At 41.0% G+C, this 16,640-nt stretch overlaps 1 protein-coding gene across 5 annotated transcripts in view; it reads left to right on the top strand.

Annotated features, from left to right (window-relative positions):
- The window catches only part of LOC117025761 (nuclear body protein SP140-like), a 90,886-nt gene that overhangs the window by 24,278 nt on the left and 49,968 nt on the right, over positions 1-16,640 (top strand). For 3 of the 5 annotated variants that reach the window (XM_033111924.1, XM_033111926.1, XM_033111923.1), the window contains exons 8-15: positions 5,445-5,516; positions 6,297-6,365; positions 9,363-9,443; positions 11,402-11,482; positions 12,643-12,720; positions 14,946-15,032; positions 15,310-15,366; positions 16,418-16,471. In XM_033111924.1, coding sequence (XP_032967815.1) covers positions 5,445-5,516; positions 6,297-6,365; positions 9,363-9,443; positions 11,402-11,482; positions 12,643-12,720; positions 14,946-15,032; positions 15,310-15,366; positions 16,418-16,471 — 579 coding nt within the window. The remainder of the gene's footprint in view (positions 1-5,444; positions 5,517-6,296; positions 6,366-9,362; positions 9,444-11,401; positions 11,483-12,642; positions 12,721-14,945; positions 15,033-15,309; positions 15,367-16,417; positions 16,472-16,640) is intronic. The other 2 variants (XM_033111925.1, XM_033111927.1) reach the window with 2 other exon arrangements.

Raw genomic sequence — 16,640 nt, 5'->3', positions numbered from 1 at the left:
AGAGATGCCCTCAGCATCAAGGATGCACAAACAGTTCCTAAGGCAGAGGCTGCAGTGAGGACATGGGTACAAGCAGACATGTGAAAAATGGAGAGAAGTAGAATGAGCTGTAAAAAAACTGAATCAGAGACAGAACAAATAAGGAAAAATTAACGCTTGCTCCTTCTTCACGCCATCCACAAAAAATAATTCAAGGTGGATCACAAATCTAAAAGTCAAGGCAAAAATTATAAAGCTTCTAGAAGAAAACACAGGAGAGTATCTTTGCAACTTAAGTAAGCAATAATTTGTTGTGTAGGACACAAAAAGCATGGGTCATAGGAGAATAACTTGGCAAATTGGACTTCATCAAAATTAAAAACTTCTGCTTATCCAAAGATAGCATTAAGGAAAAAAAGGCAAGTCATAGACTGGGAGAAAATATTTGCAATACATATATCTGACAAAACGTTGTACCCAGAATATATAAAGAACTCTTATAAACAAATAATAAAAAGCACACCTGAAACTAAAATAAAATCAAAAATAAAACAAAAACAAAACAAAAGAAAGACACATCACCAATTCAAAAATGGACAAAACTATTACATTGTTTTGTACACCTGCAACTAATAAAAAAAAAAATAACCCCCCCAAATAAATAAATAAAATCAGGAAATTAAAAAACAAACAAACAAAAAAAACCCAAAAATGGACAAAAGAGTTGAACAGACCCTTCACTGCAGAAGATATAAAATGACCAATAAGAATATAACAACATGTACAATATCATTAATCATCTAGGAAATGCAGATTTAAAACCACAACAGATTACCATTCACGTGCTAGAATTGCTAAAATTAAAAAGACTTACAACACCTAAAGTTGATGAGAATATGGCGCAATTAGAGTCATATGTATATTTTTGATAGAAATGTAAAATGATGCAACCACTTTGGAAAACTGGCTGTCTCTTATAAACTTAATCTAAACTACGACTCAGCAGTCTTCTCCTAGGTATCTGCTCAGGAGAAATGAAGTTGTATGTGCACACAAAGATTTGTACACGAAGGTTTAGAGTAGCTGTATTCCTATTAGCTAAAATCTGGAACCAAAAAAAATGCCCATCAACAGGGGAGTAAATAAACTATGATATATTTATAGAATGGAATACGAATCAGCAATAAAAAGGAATGAACTATGGGTGTATGTAATAATCTGGATAAATCCCAAAAGCTTTATGTTGAGCAGAAGAAGCCAGTCATAAGAGTACATGCTGTGGGATGCCATTTGTATGCGCATGAGTACACATGAGTATAGTACCAGGAAGGAAGGCCTCATTAGTGGTGATAGAAATCAAAACAGTGGTTGCTTCTAATGGGTGGAAACTGACTGGAACAGAAAGCACGAGGGGACTTCCAGTCATGGTGAAACTGTTCCAAATCTTCACTGTGCTGATGGTCGTGCAATGTTTTTCATTTACGATATGTAAAACTCAGGACAAAAGGGGAACAGGACTGTTGGGCCTCAGGTAGGGTGTTTGGTGCTTGAATATCAGAGTGCAGCTTGAGCACTCAGAAGTGTCCTCTCTGGTCACTGAGTTCTGTCATTTTTGGTTACTCTCTTTAGTGCTCCATGAACACTCACCTCCCCAAGTGAATAATGTAAGAGGGTTTGAAGTTAGACCCAGCTTACTGCCACATGATGGACAAGTAACTATCATTTAACTTCTAGATTCTGTATTAAATCTTTGTTTTCTTGTCTTCATGGAAAGAAAGACTGCATTTTTGTCTCTTACCCTAGGCCTCTGCTAGCCCCACTTCTCCTATCTGCCCTTACCTGCCCACAGTTGTGAGAGAGACCATGAAAAAAGGAATCTGAGCTCCTAAGTAGAGAGAGTATCCATTGATGAAAAATATACAAAGAGAAATTTGAAAAGGTAGACAGGAAGTAATAATATGACAAATTACATGAATGGATAGTTTTTTAAAGGGAATATCAAATCCAACCATTCCAAGTTAGGATGGGGATCATTTTCAATTTTACATAACAAGAGGAAGTTGGAAATAATGTGACAAGTCAGGATCGTGTGGGAGACCTTCATTATGACGGTGGCCAGTTGGAGGTCCCTGGACGTGGAGTCAAAGTCCAAGAGGAGAGTTTTGGAGATAATGAGACAGGGGAACTGGAGGATGTAATCACAGAGAGACAAAAGTTAAAATAATATTGGCAGACAGACGGTCAAAGTAAGGTGGGAGAAACAAAGATGGAAAGAGAGCAAGTGTAAGACACTGCAAAGAAGAGATAAGCTGGAAAATATTGTAAGGATCAGAGATAAAAATTGAGAGAAAAACATATGGAAAGAGAAAAATGGCGAGGAAATTAAATACGAAGAAATGGGGAAAGTCAGGGAGAGGTACAAAGTCAATTATCTACAGAAATAGTTAAAGAAGAATGGATGGAAATAGGTTGAGAGTAAAAGAGGATAAAAGGGAAAGAGGAACAGATTGGGACACAGTAAGTCTGACGTGAGGTAACTGTGTATAAGCATCTTTGGGCACAAGAGTTGACAACATCAGTTTGAGTTTTCAGATTAAACTGACCCTAATCATTAAAGCGGCACTTGAAAAATGCACAGATGGCAACAGACCTCTCCCGCAGTATTCCAATGAGTCCCAAGAACAAATCTCCACCCAAATTATCTTAGAGTCCATTTACCCATGGACCTGAGGACCAAGGTTCTGATAGAGATCTACACTTGCATTTTTTCAGGAACTTTAAACTTGGCACTTCCAGTTCTGAAAGCAGCATCTGCATGGCTCAAGCTAGATGTAATCCCCCCTCGGCACTCTTCTCACTGTGAGGGATCACTGTTGTTCAATGGTTTTCCAAGTTGGAAACCTGGAAGTCATCCATGCCTCCTCTTGCCCTCAAATACATCCCTGTTTCTCACTTAACATAGCCATTTTTCTTTCAGAATACCTTCCCCCTGTCTTTCTGTCACACCCCCCAGGCCAAATCTCTAATCAAGATCTCTGTCACGGTTCACAGAGCAGCGGCCATCTGCTCATCTCCTCCCTCTAATCTTGCTCCCATCAAATCAGTTTTTGGTACTTCCAATAGATGGGACATTTGGAAATGAAAATTAGATTGTATTCTTTTCCTCCTTACCTTATTAATAGACTAGGACTAAATAAAAGTTGCTTTCAGTGGCCTCCAAGGTCATCGACAATGAGCTACCTTGCTATTTCCCTAACTTCACCACTTGCCTCTTACACTATTCACGATAGAATAAACTTTCTTCCCTAATAATTTGAATTGTTAAACTTCTCTTTTATATCTGAGCCCTCTCACATGCCTTATTCAGAACAGTCTTTGTGTTCCACTACCCTCCAATTCTATCTCCACTCTGCTTGAATTCTGTTTAAAATTTACTATCTCAGTGAGGCCTTTCTTTATGAAGTGCAGAAAGAACAACTGAGAGACAAAGAATAGGAGAGAAAGAACAGTATCACAGAAAGCAAGAGAAAAAATTGTAGGAACAGAGATGAAGAGAGAACCCAACCAAGAGAAAGGGATGCTCTAAGAGACACCAGCAGAAAGCAATAGCGGTAGAGATTGATAACAATGCACAGAATCAAATGGAAAGGGATGACATAGAAAGAAAACCATGTATAGGAAAAGGAAAATTTCCCCATGATGGTTGAATGTTCTCAGCCTGTAGAGAAAGCCACTGAAGCGAAGTTAACTTTTAGTCAGGTTGTTTGCAGAGTGGGGCATTCCACTTTCTCAGGCTTTCTTGGTTTCTTATAATTTTCTTGCACCTGATTTTTTATTTTTTGTCATAAATTGAGATGTCCGTAGGATTCCATTACTTTCTTTTTTTAATTTTTTTTAAATTTATCGGGGTGACAATTGTTAGTAAAACTACATAGATTTCAGGTGTACAATTCTGTATCACATCATCTATAAATCTCATTGTGTGTTCACCACTCAGAGTCAGTTCTCCTTCCATCACCATATATTTGATCCCCCTTACCCTCATCTCCCACCCCCCACCCCCCTTACCCTCTGGTAACCAGTAAACTATTGTCTGTATCTATGAGGGTTTTTTTTTTTGGTTTGTTTGTTTGTTTGTTTGTTTTTTACTTAGACGTTTATCATTTATATCCCTCACACTGTGGACCCCCCTCCCCCCATCCACTATCTCTCTGACATCGCACCGAGCCATCCCATTTCCACTATCTCCACTCCCAATGCTGTGCTCTGCCTATTGTAAATGTATACATACCTATATATACATGCATATATATAATATTATAGTTGGCATTCATTATTGTTCAGCTTCAGGTGTACAGTGCAGTGATCAGGCATCTACATCTTCCCTGAGATGGTCTCCGAAATGGGACACGTGTCTATCGGATACCCTACAAAATCTTTACAACATTATTGATTATGTTCCCCAGATTAATTTTCAAACCCCGTGGCCATCTTGTGGTTACTGATTGTTTTCTAATCCCCTCACCTTCCCCCTTACTCCCACCCCCCTGCCCATCTAGCAACCCTCAGTTTTTCCTCTTTGTCTCCAAAACTGTTTCTGATTAGTTCATTCACTTATTCTTTTCTTTAGATTCCGCATATAAGTGAGATCATATGGTACTTGTCTTTCTCTGTCTGACTTATTTCACTTAACATAATGTTCTCTAGGTCCATCCATGTTGTTGCAAATGGTAAGATTTCTTTCTTCTTTATGGCTGCGTAGTACTCCATTGTATAAATGTACCACAGTTTCTTAGGGATTCCATTACTTTCTAAAGAGCACAGCATAGCCTTTTGCGAACCTTGCAATGGAGATGAGCCTCCGGAAGCACTGAGCTCCCCACCAAGTTGTGAGCCACGTGAGGAAAGGGGTTTATCAGCCTTGGGCTGCAGGGTTTTAGGTGACAATTCAGAACTGGTGTTTCCTGATGCGTTAAACTGTGAACATACTTCACAGTCAAAACAACCAGTGTTTCCTGGAAACCCATTTTCTTAAGTACATATCCTAGTAAAAATATGCCTGAGAAAGGGGATGTCTTTCACACCCATTAATAGTAAAGATTGGGATTTGCCATAATGAATGCAAAAGATCTAGATAGAGCAAAAAAGAGCGACTCAAGTAGGAAAAGTGATAAAGAGCAGTGAAGAGAAATGAAGAAGGGAAAGACAGAGAGGGAAGCCAGAGATGAATAATCCTTCATGGCATAGAAGCCACAGTGAGAGAAAAATGAGCAGGAGAAAGGAGGTGACTGAGGGCAAACAGGAAGAAAAAGAGGTAGAGCAAAGCTATAGGGGATTAGGTGAAGTCCTTGGAGCACCTGTACCTTTTTCCCAAGGAGAAGGGCTCCTGAGGATTCAGTGTGAGCGGCCTGAGGTCTGCTCCACGGTCACCATGTCTGGTTGGTCATTTCTGCGTTTCTCTTCAGTTTCCCGTGATCACCGAGCTCTTGAAAGGACTAACAGAGATGATTCCAAAGAGATGCCCAAACTGCTACCAGGTGATGGGGATGGTATTTAGGGTTTAAATGACTAATTACCTCCTTAAGTCTATTTGTCTGTCTATATGCAAGGGACACTTATTCCTTCCCCCCGACACAAATCGCACTCTTTGCCTCTTGCTTGCTTTCTCTAGGTATGTGGGAGGCAAGGGGCAAAAGAGGGCCGAGTGCCTTAATGAGGGGCTCCTGGGTACAGAAATTGAGAACGCCAAATAATGAATATGTAGATTGGGGGCACCAAATGGAGTTGCATAAGTGGGCCCAATTTTATCTAAATATATATGGAATTTAAATACTACCAGTTTGGGGTTTGGGAAGAGAGAGAGAATTTTAAACTCACTCCCCAGGGATTACAGGGGAATAATAAAATATATTTAAGAGGAAGTGAGGTAAAAGAATAAACAGGGAGATAATGGAGCAAAAAGGTAAAGAACACCACAGAGGAAGAAAAGGACAAATGCAGAGATGGTAGAAGTTAAGGATAGAAAGTTCTAGTCAAGGAGATCCATAGATAGCTTCATGATGCAGACGCAGCCGTGTGCAGAAACAGGGTTAGAGGGAGAAGAAGAGAAGAGAGAAGGAGAAAGGGGAAGGGGGCCTGATAAGGTGTTCATAGTGTGGGGAAAAGCTCGTTTGATGCAGACATGCTTTTGTTCCCACTCTGAACATCAGAGCTCTGATGCACCCTGAGCACGACGACCCCATCTAGGTAGAGTCCTGGTCACTCTCAATTGTTCATCATGGTTATGTTTCTGTCTTCACTGTCCGTGAAACTTGTAGATCTACAAATGGATGAAGGAGGAAAATCAGAAGAAATGCCTGTGTTACTACCTTATGATGCTGCAGAAGGTAATTAGGATTTAAATACCTATTATCTAACTAAACTTTACTTTCCTGTAAAAAAAAAAATAGAGAAATGCCTGTTCTTTCATCTCTTTTCCTGTCCATCCATCCAACCATCCATCCATCCATCCATCCATCCACACACACACATAGACAGACTATGCCCAGCTTCTGGTTGCTTTCTTCTAGAGTCACAAAAAGAGCCGAGAATGATTGGAATTTCGCTGGGTATAGGACACAGACAAAGAGAGGGAGAATGAAAAAATGTAGATGGAGTCATTAAATGAAGGCGGACTGGAGTGCTGCCAATTTTACTTAAATAAAATTGGAATCTAAGTAATACCAGGTGAGATGTGTTATCAGTAGAGGACACAATTGTTCAGCTACTTTCCACAGGTTGTGCCAGGACCATGGGCATAATGAGTGTAATTGCAAAATAGGAGATGCTTGAGAAAGACTTTTTAAATGGATCTGGCGAGGGGAAGGACACCTCTCTGTTCATCAATGGCAAAAGAAGAGAACTTTGATGACATGGGAGAAGAAATATGTGAGATGAGCAAAATATACAGAAAGGCTGAAATTTAAATTTTTTGATTTAACTTTTAGGTTGAAAAATTAGAAACAAAGAAAATTAGAAACTTTTAGGTTGAAAAATTCTCTCAAAGAACTAGAGAGAGCAGATAGAAGCAGGGAAATGATCACCACAAGAGAAAGGAGAAAAGCTCAATAATCATGGTGCAGAATAAAAAGGTAGAGAACATAATATTAAGAGAGAAACTCAGAGGGGAAAGTGCTAAGAAATAGAAGGAGTGGGGGAGAGGCATTTCTGACACAAACAGAAAAAGATAGAGGAGAATGAGTGAAAAGTGAGTAGAAAGGGAGCCCTGTGTACAAGGGATCAAGAGATGGTTTGGGACATTGCAGGAAGTGAGGATGAGTCACTACACAGAAACAACTTCTGATGCTAGGAATGGAACCTATTAGCCATTAGTTTTCAGATTATGGTGTCCTCAGTTATGAAAGTGGCACCTGTAAGATGCCCAGAGGCAATGGGCCTCCCCCCAGCCATTTTTGTCTACTCCCATGATAACTTAATAGTCCCCAAATTCTAATGTCTGGCCCAGACTTGTCTTAGCTCATTCTTCAAAGGGCCAGAATACATTTCTGCAAGGATCTGAAAGACATCTTCATTTGGATTTTTTTTCTAGGAACCTCAATACAAGATGCTTCTACAGTTGCACGTACCATCTTTCTTAACACCATATCTTCTTTCTTTCTGATGTCCCCTATCTCCATTCTTCAAGCATGAAACTAGGGGTTATCAGTTATCTTGTCCCCCTCCCTCAACTTACACACCAATCAATCATTGAGTTTAGCCAACTATACATTTAACATGTCCCACTTGTCCATTCCTTTCCACACCCAACACAAAAACTCTAGTCAGATCTCTCTTCTCACTGGAACTAGAGCAATGGCCTTTAGTCTTATATCTTCACCCAGTCATGCTCTCATCGCATCCATTTTCTCCAACTCAACTAGATGACTCTTTGAAAATTTAACCTGACTTTACTTTCCTACCTTAATCAATAACTTCTTGTTGTCCTAAGGATTAAATCCATTTTCCTTCCCATGGGTCCAGTCTTACATCTGCCTCTCCCGCAATTACCTCAAAACTTGGTATATCAGGGCAGCTGGTTAGCTCAGTTGGTTAGAGCGTAGTGCTGGTAGCACCAAGGTTGCTAGTTTGATCCCCTCATGGGCCACTGTGAGCTATGCCCACCTTAAAAAAATACACACACACACACACACACACACACACACACACATATAAAACAAAAAAACTTGGTATAAAACTTTGCAGGAATTTAAATTTTCTGGTTACTCTTTCTCATCTGAGCCTTTGCATGTGCTTAGCTCTGTTCCTGGAACAGTTTTCGTGGCTCACTCTGCTCTCCATTCTGCTCACTAATCAGGTGAATTCATGTGCAAAATGTGTACTATTTCAGAGATGCCTTTTCTGACCTGTAGTTTGAGGAAGCAGCAGGAATGGAGAAGACATAAAACATAGCATCAGGAAGCAAAAGGGAAAATCGGGAAGTTGGGACAGAGATAAGGAAAGAAACAAATCAGAACAAAGACAGGTACCAAGGGATTCCAAATGGAAGATACAGAGATAGAAACAAAAGAAGCAGAGGCACGTGGGAAGAGTGAAAATGAGAAAGGACAAGGTGTGGAAGACAGGAGTGCAAGGTTTCTGACAGTCTCCATCAACTTGTTGGATTGTGCAAGAACTTTTTACCTTCACAAAACCTAAGACACAGACACAAAAACTGATGTAACCTCTATTTTATGGATGAGGAAATAACGCAAAGAAAGACATTCAGCTCAGTTTTCAAGGGCAAAGTAGAAATGGAAGAATGGCACAAGTGTCCTGGATGTGTCACTGAGGGTGACAGTTGAGCAAAGCCAGCCCATGGTCAGGGCAGGGTCCTGTGGTCAGAGTAGAAGTAGGAAGTCAAAGAAACCTGCAGGTTCCCAGGGAGTGAACCAGGATCCAAGAGTATAATTTAAGGGGAAAAAAAATAACATTGATTGGGAGAGAAGAGAAACCACTGAGAGAGAGTAGGAATGACCCAACCACTTGGGCTAGGAGAGTTCTAGAATAAAAGCTCTAGAAAGGATAATTGGAGAAATGGTAGATTATCACTGAAAAAAACAAAAAACAAGACCTGAAAACACAACAGGGAGAGAAGCCTAACAATGGAAGCAATGTACAGTGAAGAAACAGAAATGTGTGAATGCAAAGAGAAGGAAATGGAGGGAAAATAAGATGGCAAAAAAACAATAACAAACAAACAAACAAAAAAAACAGAACCAGGTGGCATGGCTCTCAGGAGCAGTGCTTGGGGTAGACATATTACTTTCTACCGTGGTTGGCATGAACACGCTGAGGTCTCTTTCTGATCACCCTCCATGGTCCATCATTTTCTTGTTTCTCTGCAGTGATCTGTGATTCTGAAGCTCCGCAAATGATTCATGGAGGACTGGAGAAGGTGCTCAGCCTACTACCAAGCGAAGGAGAAGGTACTTAGGATTTAAATTCCCAATGACCACAATAAATGTTTGTTTTCTGGTCAGCATGGGAAAAAAATCTCCCTCTCCTCCCATCCTACCATTCTCTTCCTCATATTCACATACATACAGATGGGATTGCTTTGTTTTTTACGAACTGTGAGAGAGACAAAGGATATAGGTGAGCTGAGTTCTTGGGAGGAGAGGGGATCCTTCAATGGAGAATGGAGGGAGACAGAATATGCCAAAGGTAGGCTGAGACACATAGGAGTGCCTGGGTGATTTTATTAAATGCATGCAAACATCCAGCTATCAGCAGGTTATGGCAAATAAGGCAAGGATAACGTTTTCAGCCTACCTCCAGAAGTACCAGGAACATGGAAATAAGTTTTATGAATTACTGATAGGCTTGTAATTTAGAAAGTTTCTGTGGGAGACTGTTAGGATACAGGTGATTAGCAAAGCCTCTGTGGCACTGTGGTCCATGTGAAATGGAAGAATTTTCATCAATTTGGGAGAAAGGATCTGTGAGGATGAGGAAAATACATAAAATAATGAAAAATTTACAGGCATCCAAGAGATTAAGAATTGGAGAAATAGAGATAGAAAAGGAGAAAATGAGAGACGAAGTAGAAAGAAATGAGGTACAGAGATAAAAATTAGAGAATTTATATATAGAGGCAAATAAATACCAAAAAATCATAATGTGAAAGGAAATTATGCAGAGAAGAGGTACCAAGATAATTTCAAAATCAATAAGGAGTGAGCACTGTTGCATAAGGAAGAGAGGTGAGAAGTTGGGATCCTGTAACGCTGAAGTGTGAGTCACTAGACAGGAGCATCTCCCAGCAAAAGGGGTGTAGCTCATTATTGAGTTTTGAGGTTCAGGTCCCCCCAGGTAGAAGTGGGGCCCATAATATACTCAGAGAGTAGTACTTCCCTCTCTGGCTGCCTCAGCCACTCTCAGGTAACAGCGTGAGTTCCAAGGTCATTGATCTATGATCGATGGCATTTATGCCAGGGCCTTCTCCATTTGGATCTCTTTCAGGAACTGATGCTTCCAAAATGGAAACCAGCATTTCTTTGGTGAAACTAGGACCTCCTCCTTCTCCAGGGTTGGTCTTCTTAGTAAAGGGAACATAGATGTCCCCTTTTCTGTTGCTCCTATCCTACTGAGTTTCTGCACTGTAGCACAATTGTTATTTACAATATGTAAATCAGATCATATTATTTTCCCACATATACCTGGGGACTTTTATTGCCTTTGGAGTAAATCAGTTATCCTTCCTGTGGCTTTCTTTGCCTTCCATTCACCATGGCACCCCAGCCATTTCTTCTGTCTCATCTCTAATGAGAGTATAACTATTTTCAGGGATTAGAATGCTCTGATCTCTCTTTTACAAGTGGGCCTTTGAGCTACTTTTCCCTGTGTTTGGTGGTGTTGCCTTGGCCTACTCTGCTCCTTATCCCATTTCCTGATCAGGTTGTATTACCCTATTTCAAGGATGCCTTTCCTGACACCTAGAATGAGAAAGGGGGTAAGGAGATAAGTGAGATGGGGACGGGTGAAAAAGAGCAATGTAAGGAACTCAAGATAAAAAGAGGCAGGAGCAGAGGACACAGAAACACATCAAAACAAAGAGAAGCATCTGGAAGCAGTGGCAGCAGGAAGCAAGGGCAGAGACAGAAGTAAAGTGCAGAGGGGATGGGGCGGGAAAGAAGTAGAGAGAAGATTAGGTATACAGGGAGAGAGGAAGATGGTGGATGCTTCTCAGCCTCTGGCGGCAGTGACAGGAGTGAGTCAACCTGCAGGCCCGGTGAATGCAAAGGGCAGACCAGGATGGACAGGGACAGGGACAGTGTCACCGAGGATGTACCCGAGCTTCCCATGTCTTCACTAGGAGTTTTCTTGCCAAGATTTCCCCATGGTTGCATAGTGAGACCCTGATGGCTTTCTGTTCTTTCTGCAGAGGATGGCAGTGCCTGTTTGGAGCCCTGTGATGAAGAGGAACTCCAGGAATTCTTGAGCTCCCCACCAAGCTGTGGATCAGGTCAGGAAGAGGGAGATTGCCAGCCCTGGGCTGAAAGGTGTCGGGAGCTGGAATCCAGAACTGAACAGCGGGACCCTTATTGTTAGAAATGATGGTTTCCCTCTTTATATTGTAGTGGATAAACATCACAGGAAGACGGCATTATTTTTCTTCTATATTCTTTGTGCCTATTTATACTAAAGACTCAATATTGTGATTTTTAAGTCCTGCCCACACTTTATTTTTTATAAAGAATAAAAGCTAAGTATTTACCTAGGCTTGATAATAACACTATGATGGCATAACCTTAGTTAGGCTTCAAAAGGAACATGGTTCTGAGATCTACTTGTCAGAAGAAAGATCAATAACTCTCAAGCCCAAATTACAGTTTTTGCCACATGTTCTTCCTCAGGTTTTGGGATTACATAGCACCTTTTTCTTTCAAAGTACTTTAGTAAGTGAGATTTCCTCACAAAACTTTAGGACCTAGCCAGGGAAACTGTTGTTATCCCTCCTTAGAGATAAGGAAATTGAAGCACAGAAAAATAATATTTGTTTTTCCCTGAGATCAAAGTAGCAGAATGAGCAGACCCCCGTGTCTCGAGTATCTCACTGCAGGTGGTGGCTGTGTGAGGCTAGTAGGGGTCAAAGTGGTGACACGATCAGAGTCCACAGGGAGACCTGCAGGCTCCCAGGGGGGATGAGAAGAGGGCTTGTTGCAGAGACACTTCTCCTCTATAAATAAAGAATGTCAGTGGGGAGGTGAAGAAATCCAGAGACACAGTGAGAGAACAACTGGATCCTGGTGTAGGGATTGGAGAGATCTGGGAGAACAGAGCTAGAGAGAATAAGCAGAAAAGAAGAGATCAAGGTCACCAATGAGGGGAAAAAAAGACAGAAAAGTAAAGAGATAGGAGAAGTCAAGGGAGTGGAGCCCACAAAATCAAAGGTGCACAAAGATTGTCCTGGTGCAGAAGCAGAAATGTTAGGAGGCAGGTCTGTAGGTAACTGAGAAGCAGAGAGCAGGAATGTGAGGTGAATGAGGTGGAAACAGAGACAGACCAGGAAGGACCTGGTTGGATCTGAGGTGAGGTCCTTGGAGCAGATGTCCCATTTCCCAACGGGCAGCTTGCCTGTGCTCTGGACAGCCTGGTTCAGCTCATTTGCTTGATTCTCTTCAGTGTCCTGTGATCCTGAAGGTCCCCAAATGACCGAAGAACTAGAGGAGGTGCCTAGCCAACGACTATGTGTTGGAGAAGGTAATGGTGATTTCAATTCCCATTTAGTGAACCGCATCTTTGTTTTCTTATTTACAGGGAGGAAAACATCCCCTTTTCTTCTCCCCTGCTATGCTGCTTCCCTTCTTATACCCAGAAAGAAAAAAATGTGTAGAGCTGAGAGAGAGGGATCAAAAAGAAAGAGAGAATTAGGTGTAAGGAAAAGAGCGAGATGGGTCGACTGTTCTCATGCTCTCATGATAGTTGCAGGAGCCAAGTTATAGCCCAGCTCAGGTGAACACAAAACCAGGAGGTCAGAAGGCAGGACATTTCCACCGGGAGCCACATGACCTGCCTTGTTCTTCCTGGGTGTCTCAGGGTCGGCTTCCTGCTTACTTGGTTTATTGCCTTCAGATTTTGAATCAGGCATGGTATAGGTATGCTAATGTTCACATTAGGTATAAATTGATCGTGTGTTACAGAATATTCCAGGCATTCTGAAGTTAGTCCGTGTTTAGTACATTTAATCTGATAGTTTCATTTGCAGAATAGATCCCTACCTATTAAATATATAGGTGTTATTACTTTTTTTCTATAAAGAAAGAAAGTGTTAGATAATGGTCTGAAAGTAATAGTTACTGGTTGGCAAATGGTAACTCTGGGGCATTTCAACTCTTTTTAAATAGAAATACTATCAAATGTATTACATACTTTGGTGTGTTAGAAGTTCCCCCCGTGAGCCTAAAGTCATCTTTCATGAGGTTTTGTCATTTATTAACATAAGTACAAGGGTTAAAATCAGACTGAGAATAAAAAGAGGAAGTAGAGTTCTGCCAGTGGGAGAGTGCAGCTTTGGCAAAGACAAGTCCGTGACGAACCGCAAAGGGGCCACAATACTCCGCCATAAGTGTGAATGGTCTCCTGCATGTGAACAGAGTACGGGGTTCACCCACCAAGCAGAGACTGAAATGTGGACATGTGATCAATTACATGGTAATAGTTGACTCAGGTTACGTGCTAAACAAAATGATTTTCTTTGACAAATTGACAAACTATGAAGTGCCTTCATGAAGGTTTTGGTCAGGTATTTAAGACAAAGTGTGAGCAAGTATCTTTGTACAAACTGGCTCCTTTCCTGTCTAATGGATACACACACCCATTAATTTGTCTTTGGGGCTGGCGTGGATAGGGGACTTATCAGGTCTATGCCTCCATCCATTTGCTTTGCATTACTTCTTAAATTCAGGAAGCACAGACAAAACAGTGAAAATAAACACACATGAAACTATGCTTTCTAAAAATATATAAAAGGGAGTGAGAGTAAATGTAGTCACGGAAGAATGAGCACATTAACGGAATATTTGCTAAATGCTGCACCTCCAAACCAAGTGTCTGACTACTCTGTATCTAACTGCACACATAGATATTTAAATAATAAGATAATTTCAGGACTGAGAGCTCATGAAACACATCAGATTCACTTGACAATGGATCAGGAAGACAATCTGAGTTGGGCACAAGAGGCCGGGAATTTACACGTTTGGTCCAGGAGTCTCGCAGGACCTTCCTAAGTAAGAGTCTTCAAGATGATGTTGGTGGGAACTCCATTTAGAAGGAATAGCCTATCACGCAGTATCTGAAGCTAAAACAGGAATGTATTGCTTACTTAGCAAGGCGTACGGTGGGAGGAGGCACCATGCTTATTGGACACAATTTCTTTAAAAATGGAAGCTTGATGATATATAGAGTTTTGAAAAGCACGTGGTTCAGGGACTGCAGACTTTCAGATACAGGAGTGATTCTGAATAGGCTCCATTTAGCCCCAGGCACAGGCTTTCTGGAGTGTGGCTGTTGCTGATTGGCTGATTTCAGAAGTGTAAGTCTGCCACTGATTAGCAGGCTTTAAATGCAGTTAGTGATATCAGTAGTCATTGGCCAATGGAGATGAGTTTAAAAGTGGTTCTGGTAGTTTCTTTTTACAGTTTTTAAAGAACAGGTAGTTTGTTCCTGGAAAAGTCATATCTTTTTATTGTATTTTTAGGGCTACAAGAGGAAAAAATATAAGTAGAGGAAGCAGAATGAGGTAGAAACCATGCGAAAAGCATGGCTCTGGAGGTTCCCAGATGTGATGACTGGAGCAGGTCTGTTTTTCTGAGGAGCAGTTCATCGTAGCTCAGCGTGTAGATGTGCAGCACAGGAACACCAGGAAAGTTTCCCTAATTACTGTCTCAGGATCCATGGACAGTACATTTCTTGTTTCTCTTTAGTGTCTGTTGAACTAGAAGCTCCCCAATCGAATACAGAAGGAGATTCAGAAGTGCCTAACCCCAGCCTACTATCCTTTGATGGACAAGGTAACTAAGACTTAAAAAATAATAAAAATGGAAACAGAGTTCTGACAAAGAGAAAAAGATAGAGAGGAAAGAGGGAGACTTAAAGGAAGGGTCAGATCTACGGAAGATCAACAGAAGATTTCAGAGGAAGAAGTGGAATACGGGGACCAACAAAGTTACAGAAAAGAGGATCATTGAGGGAACTGATAGGTCTTCATAAACTGTAATTTTGGTCCAGGAGCAGAGCTACCAGCATGTGGTAATGAGATGTGTTTTTATGTTATGTGCTTCTCAAAAGATGTGCCGGGAGGTTCAGAAGCAAGGCCTGAATGTAGCCCAGCACGTGACACAACAGGTAAGTATGTGGAAGAGTCAGGGGCTGGGGGTGGATCCACAGGTGCCACAGACCCCAGGTAGGCGGGTGGCAGGTGGTCCAGTCCATCCCACTATCCTTTTTGTGACCCTTTTGGGAACAGCAGGGGGGCAAGGGATCATTATGAAGTGGTGTTAATGGATCCACCCTGTTGGTTATATATGAATGATGTAGGAGAAATACACTCTTAAAATGGCAGTATCTGGTTTACTATATTAGAATATTAGTAATAAGCCTTGTATTTATACAGTGATTTCCATCCCTGTCACACCCAACAGTCTTGGAAACTGAAAAAAGTCAAAGTGTACTTCTGCTAGTAGATAATAGTGTCATTTTTGTCACAACCTTAGAAAGAAAGGCCTCAAAGAGCAAGTGATCCTGCCACTTAATTGTCAGTAGGGGAGACTTCAGATCAGGTATACTTTTCTTTTTTAAGTTTGAAAGAGTAGTTTATTAGGAAAAAAAGTATGTTTCAAAGAGGTAGAAGTGAGCCTGAGCAGAATGCAGTGGCTGAAGGGTCATTATTAGAAGAGAAAGTACACTCCGAAGAGTTTGGAGCGGGCTGGGCGAAAGAAGGGGCACAAAAGGCTCAGAGGGCCAAAGCGCCACGGGTCCAAAAGGCCGGATCAGGTACTCTTCACCCAGCACTTAGTTTTGTTGGGTGTCCTTCAGAATGTCACGAATTTACATAGTGTTTTCTTACAGACTTTGCACATGAGATCTTATTTAACCCTCCCAAAAAAATCTTAAGACCTGAGCAGGATAGGCCACCTGTTACTATGCATGAGTAATCTGAAGTATGTAGGTATTTAAGAGTCATTTTCAAAGTCCCACTGAAAGATAAAGGAAGTCGTAGGGCCCATTTTAAACCCCTACTTCTCAACTCAGTAGATTTTTAGTTCCTTTAGGAGGAAGAAAAAAAGATAATCCAAACATTTTTATACTCTCAAGCCTCTGTACTATGAATGATCCTAGGATTTGTAAGTTGTATTGATTTATTTCTAGTTTCTCACCAACACCTATTATTTTCTAGATACTGTGGATCTTGAGAACAACTCTACTTTGGGAAAACCCAGGAGGAAAAGAAGTAAGAATACATATGATTTTACTTTTCTTTTGATGTGAAAATGACGTTTTTAATGCCAGAGTTTTATTATTCTTACTTACAATAATAAACTATAACGATATGATGATCCCTGGGAGATGTCCGTATCCTAATCTCTGGAACCTGTATGGTGTTATCTTCCAGAACTAAA

Source organism: Rhinolophus ferrumequinum, chromosome 8 (assembly GCF_004115265.2).
Source record: "Rhinolophus ferrumequinum isolate MPI-CBG mRhiFer1 chromosome 8, mRhiFer1_v1.p, whole genome shotgun sequence".
Classification (NCBI taxonomy): Eukaryota; Metazoa; Chordata; class Mammalia; order Chiroptera; family Rhinolophidae; genus Rhinolophus; species Rhinolophus ferrumequinum.
Note: the sequence above shows the minus strand (reverse complement) of the source record. Positions and strands in the feature narration are given on the sequence as shown.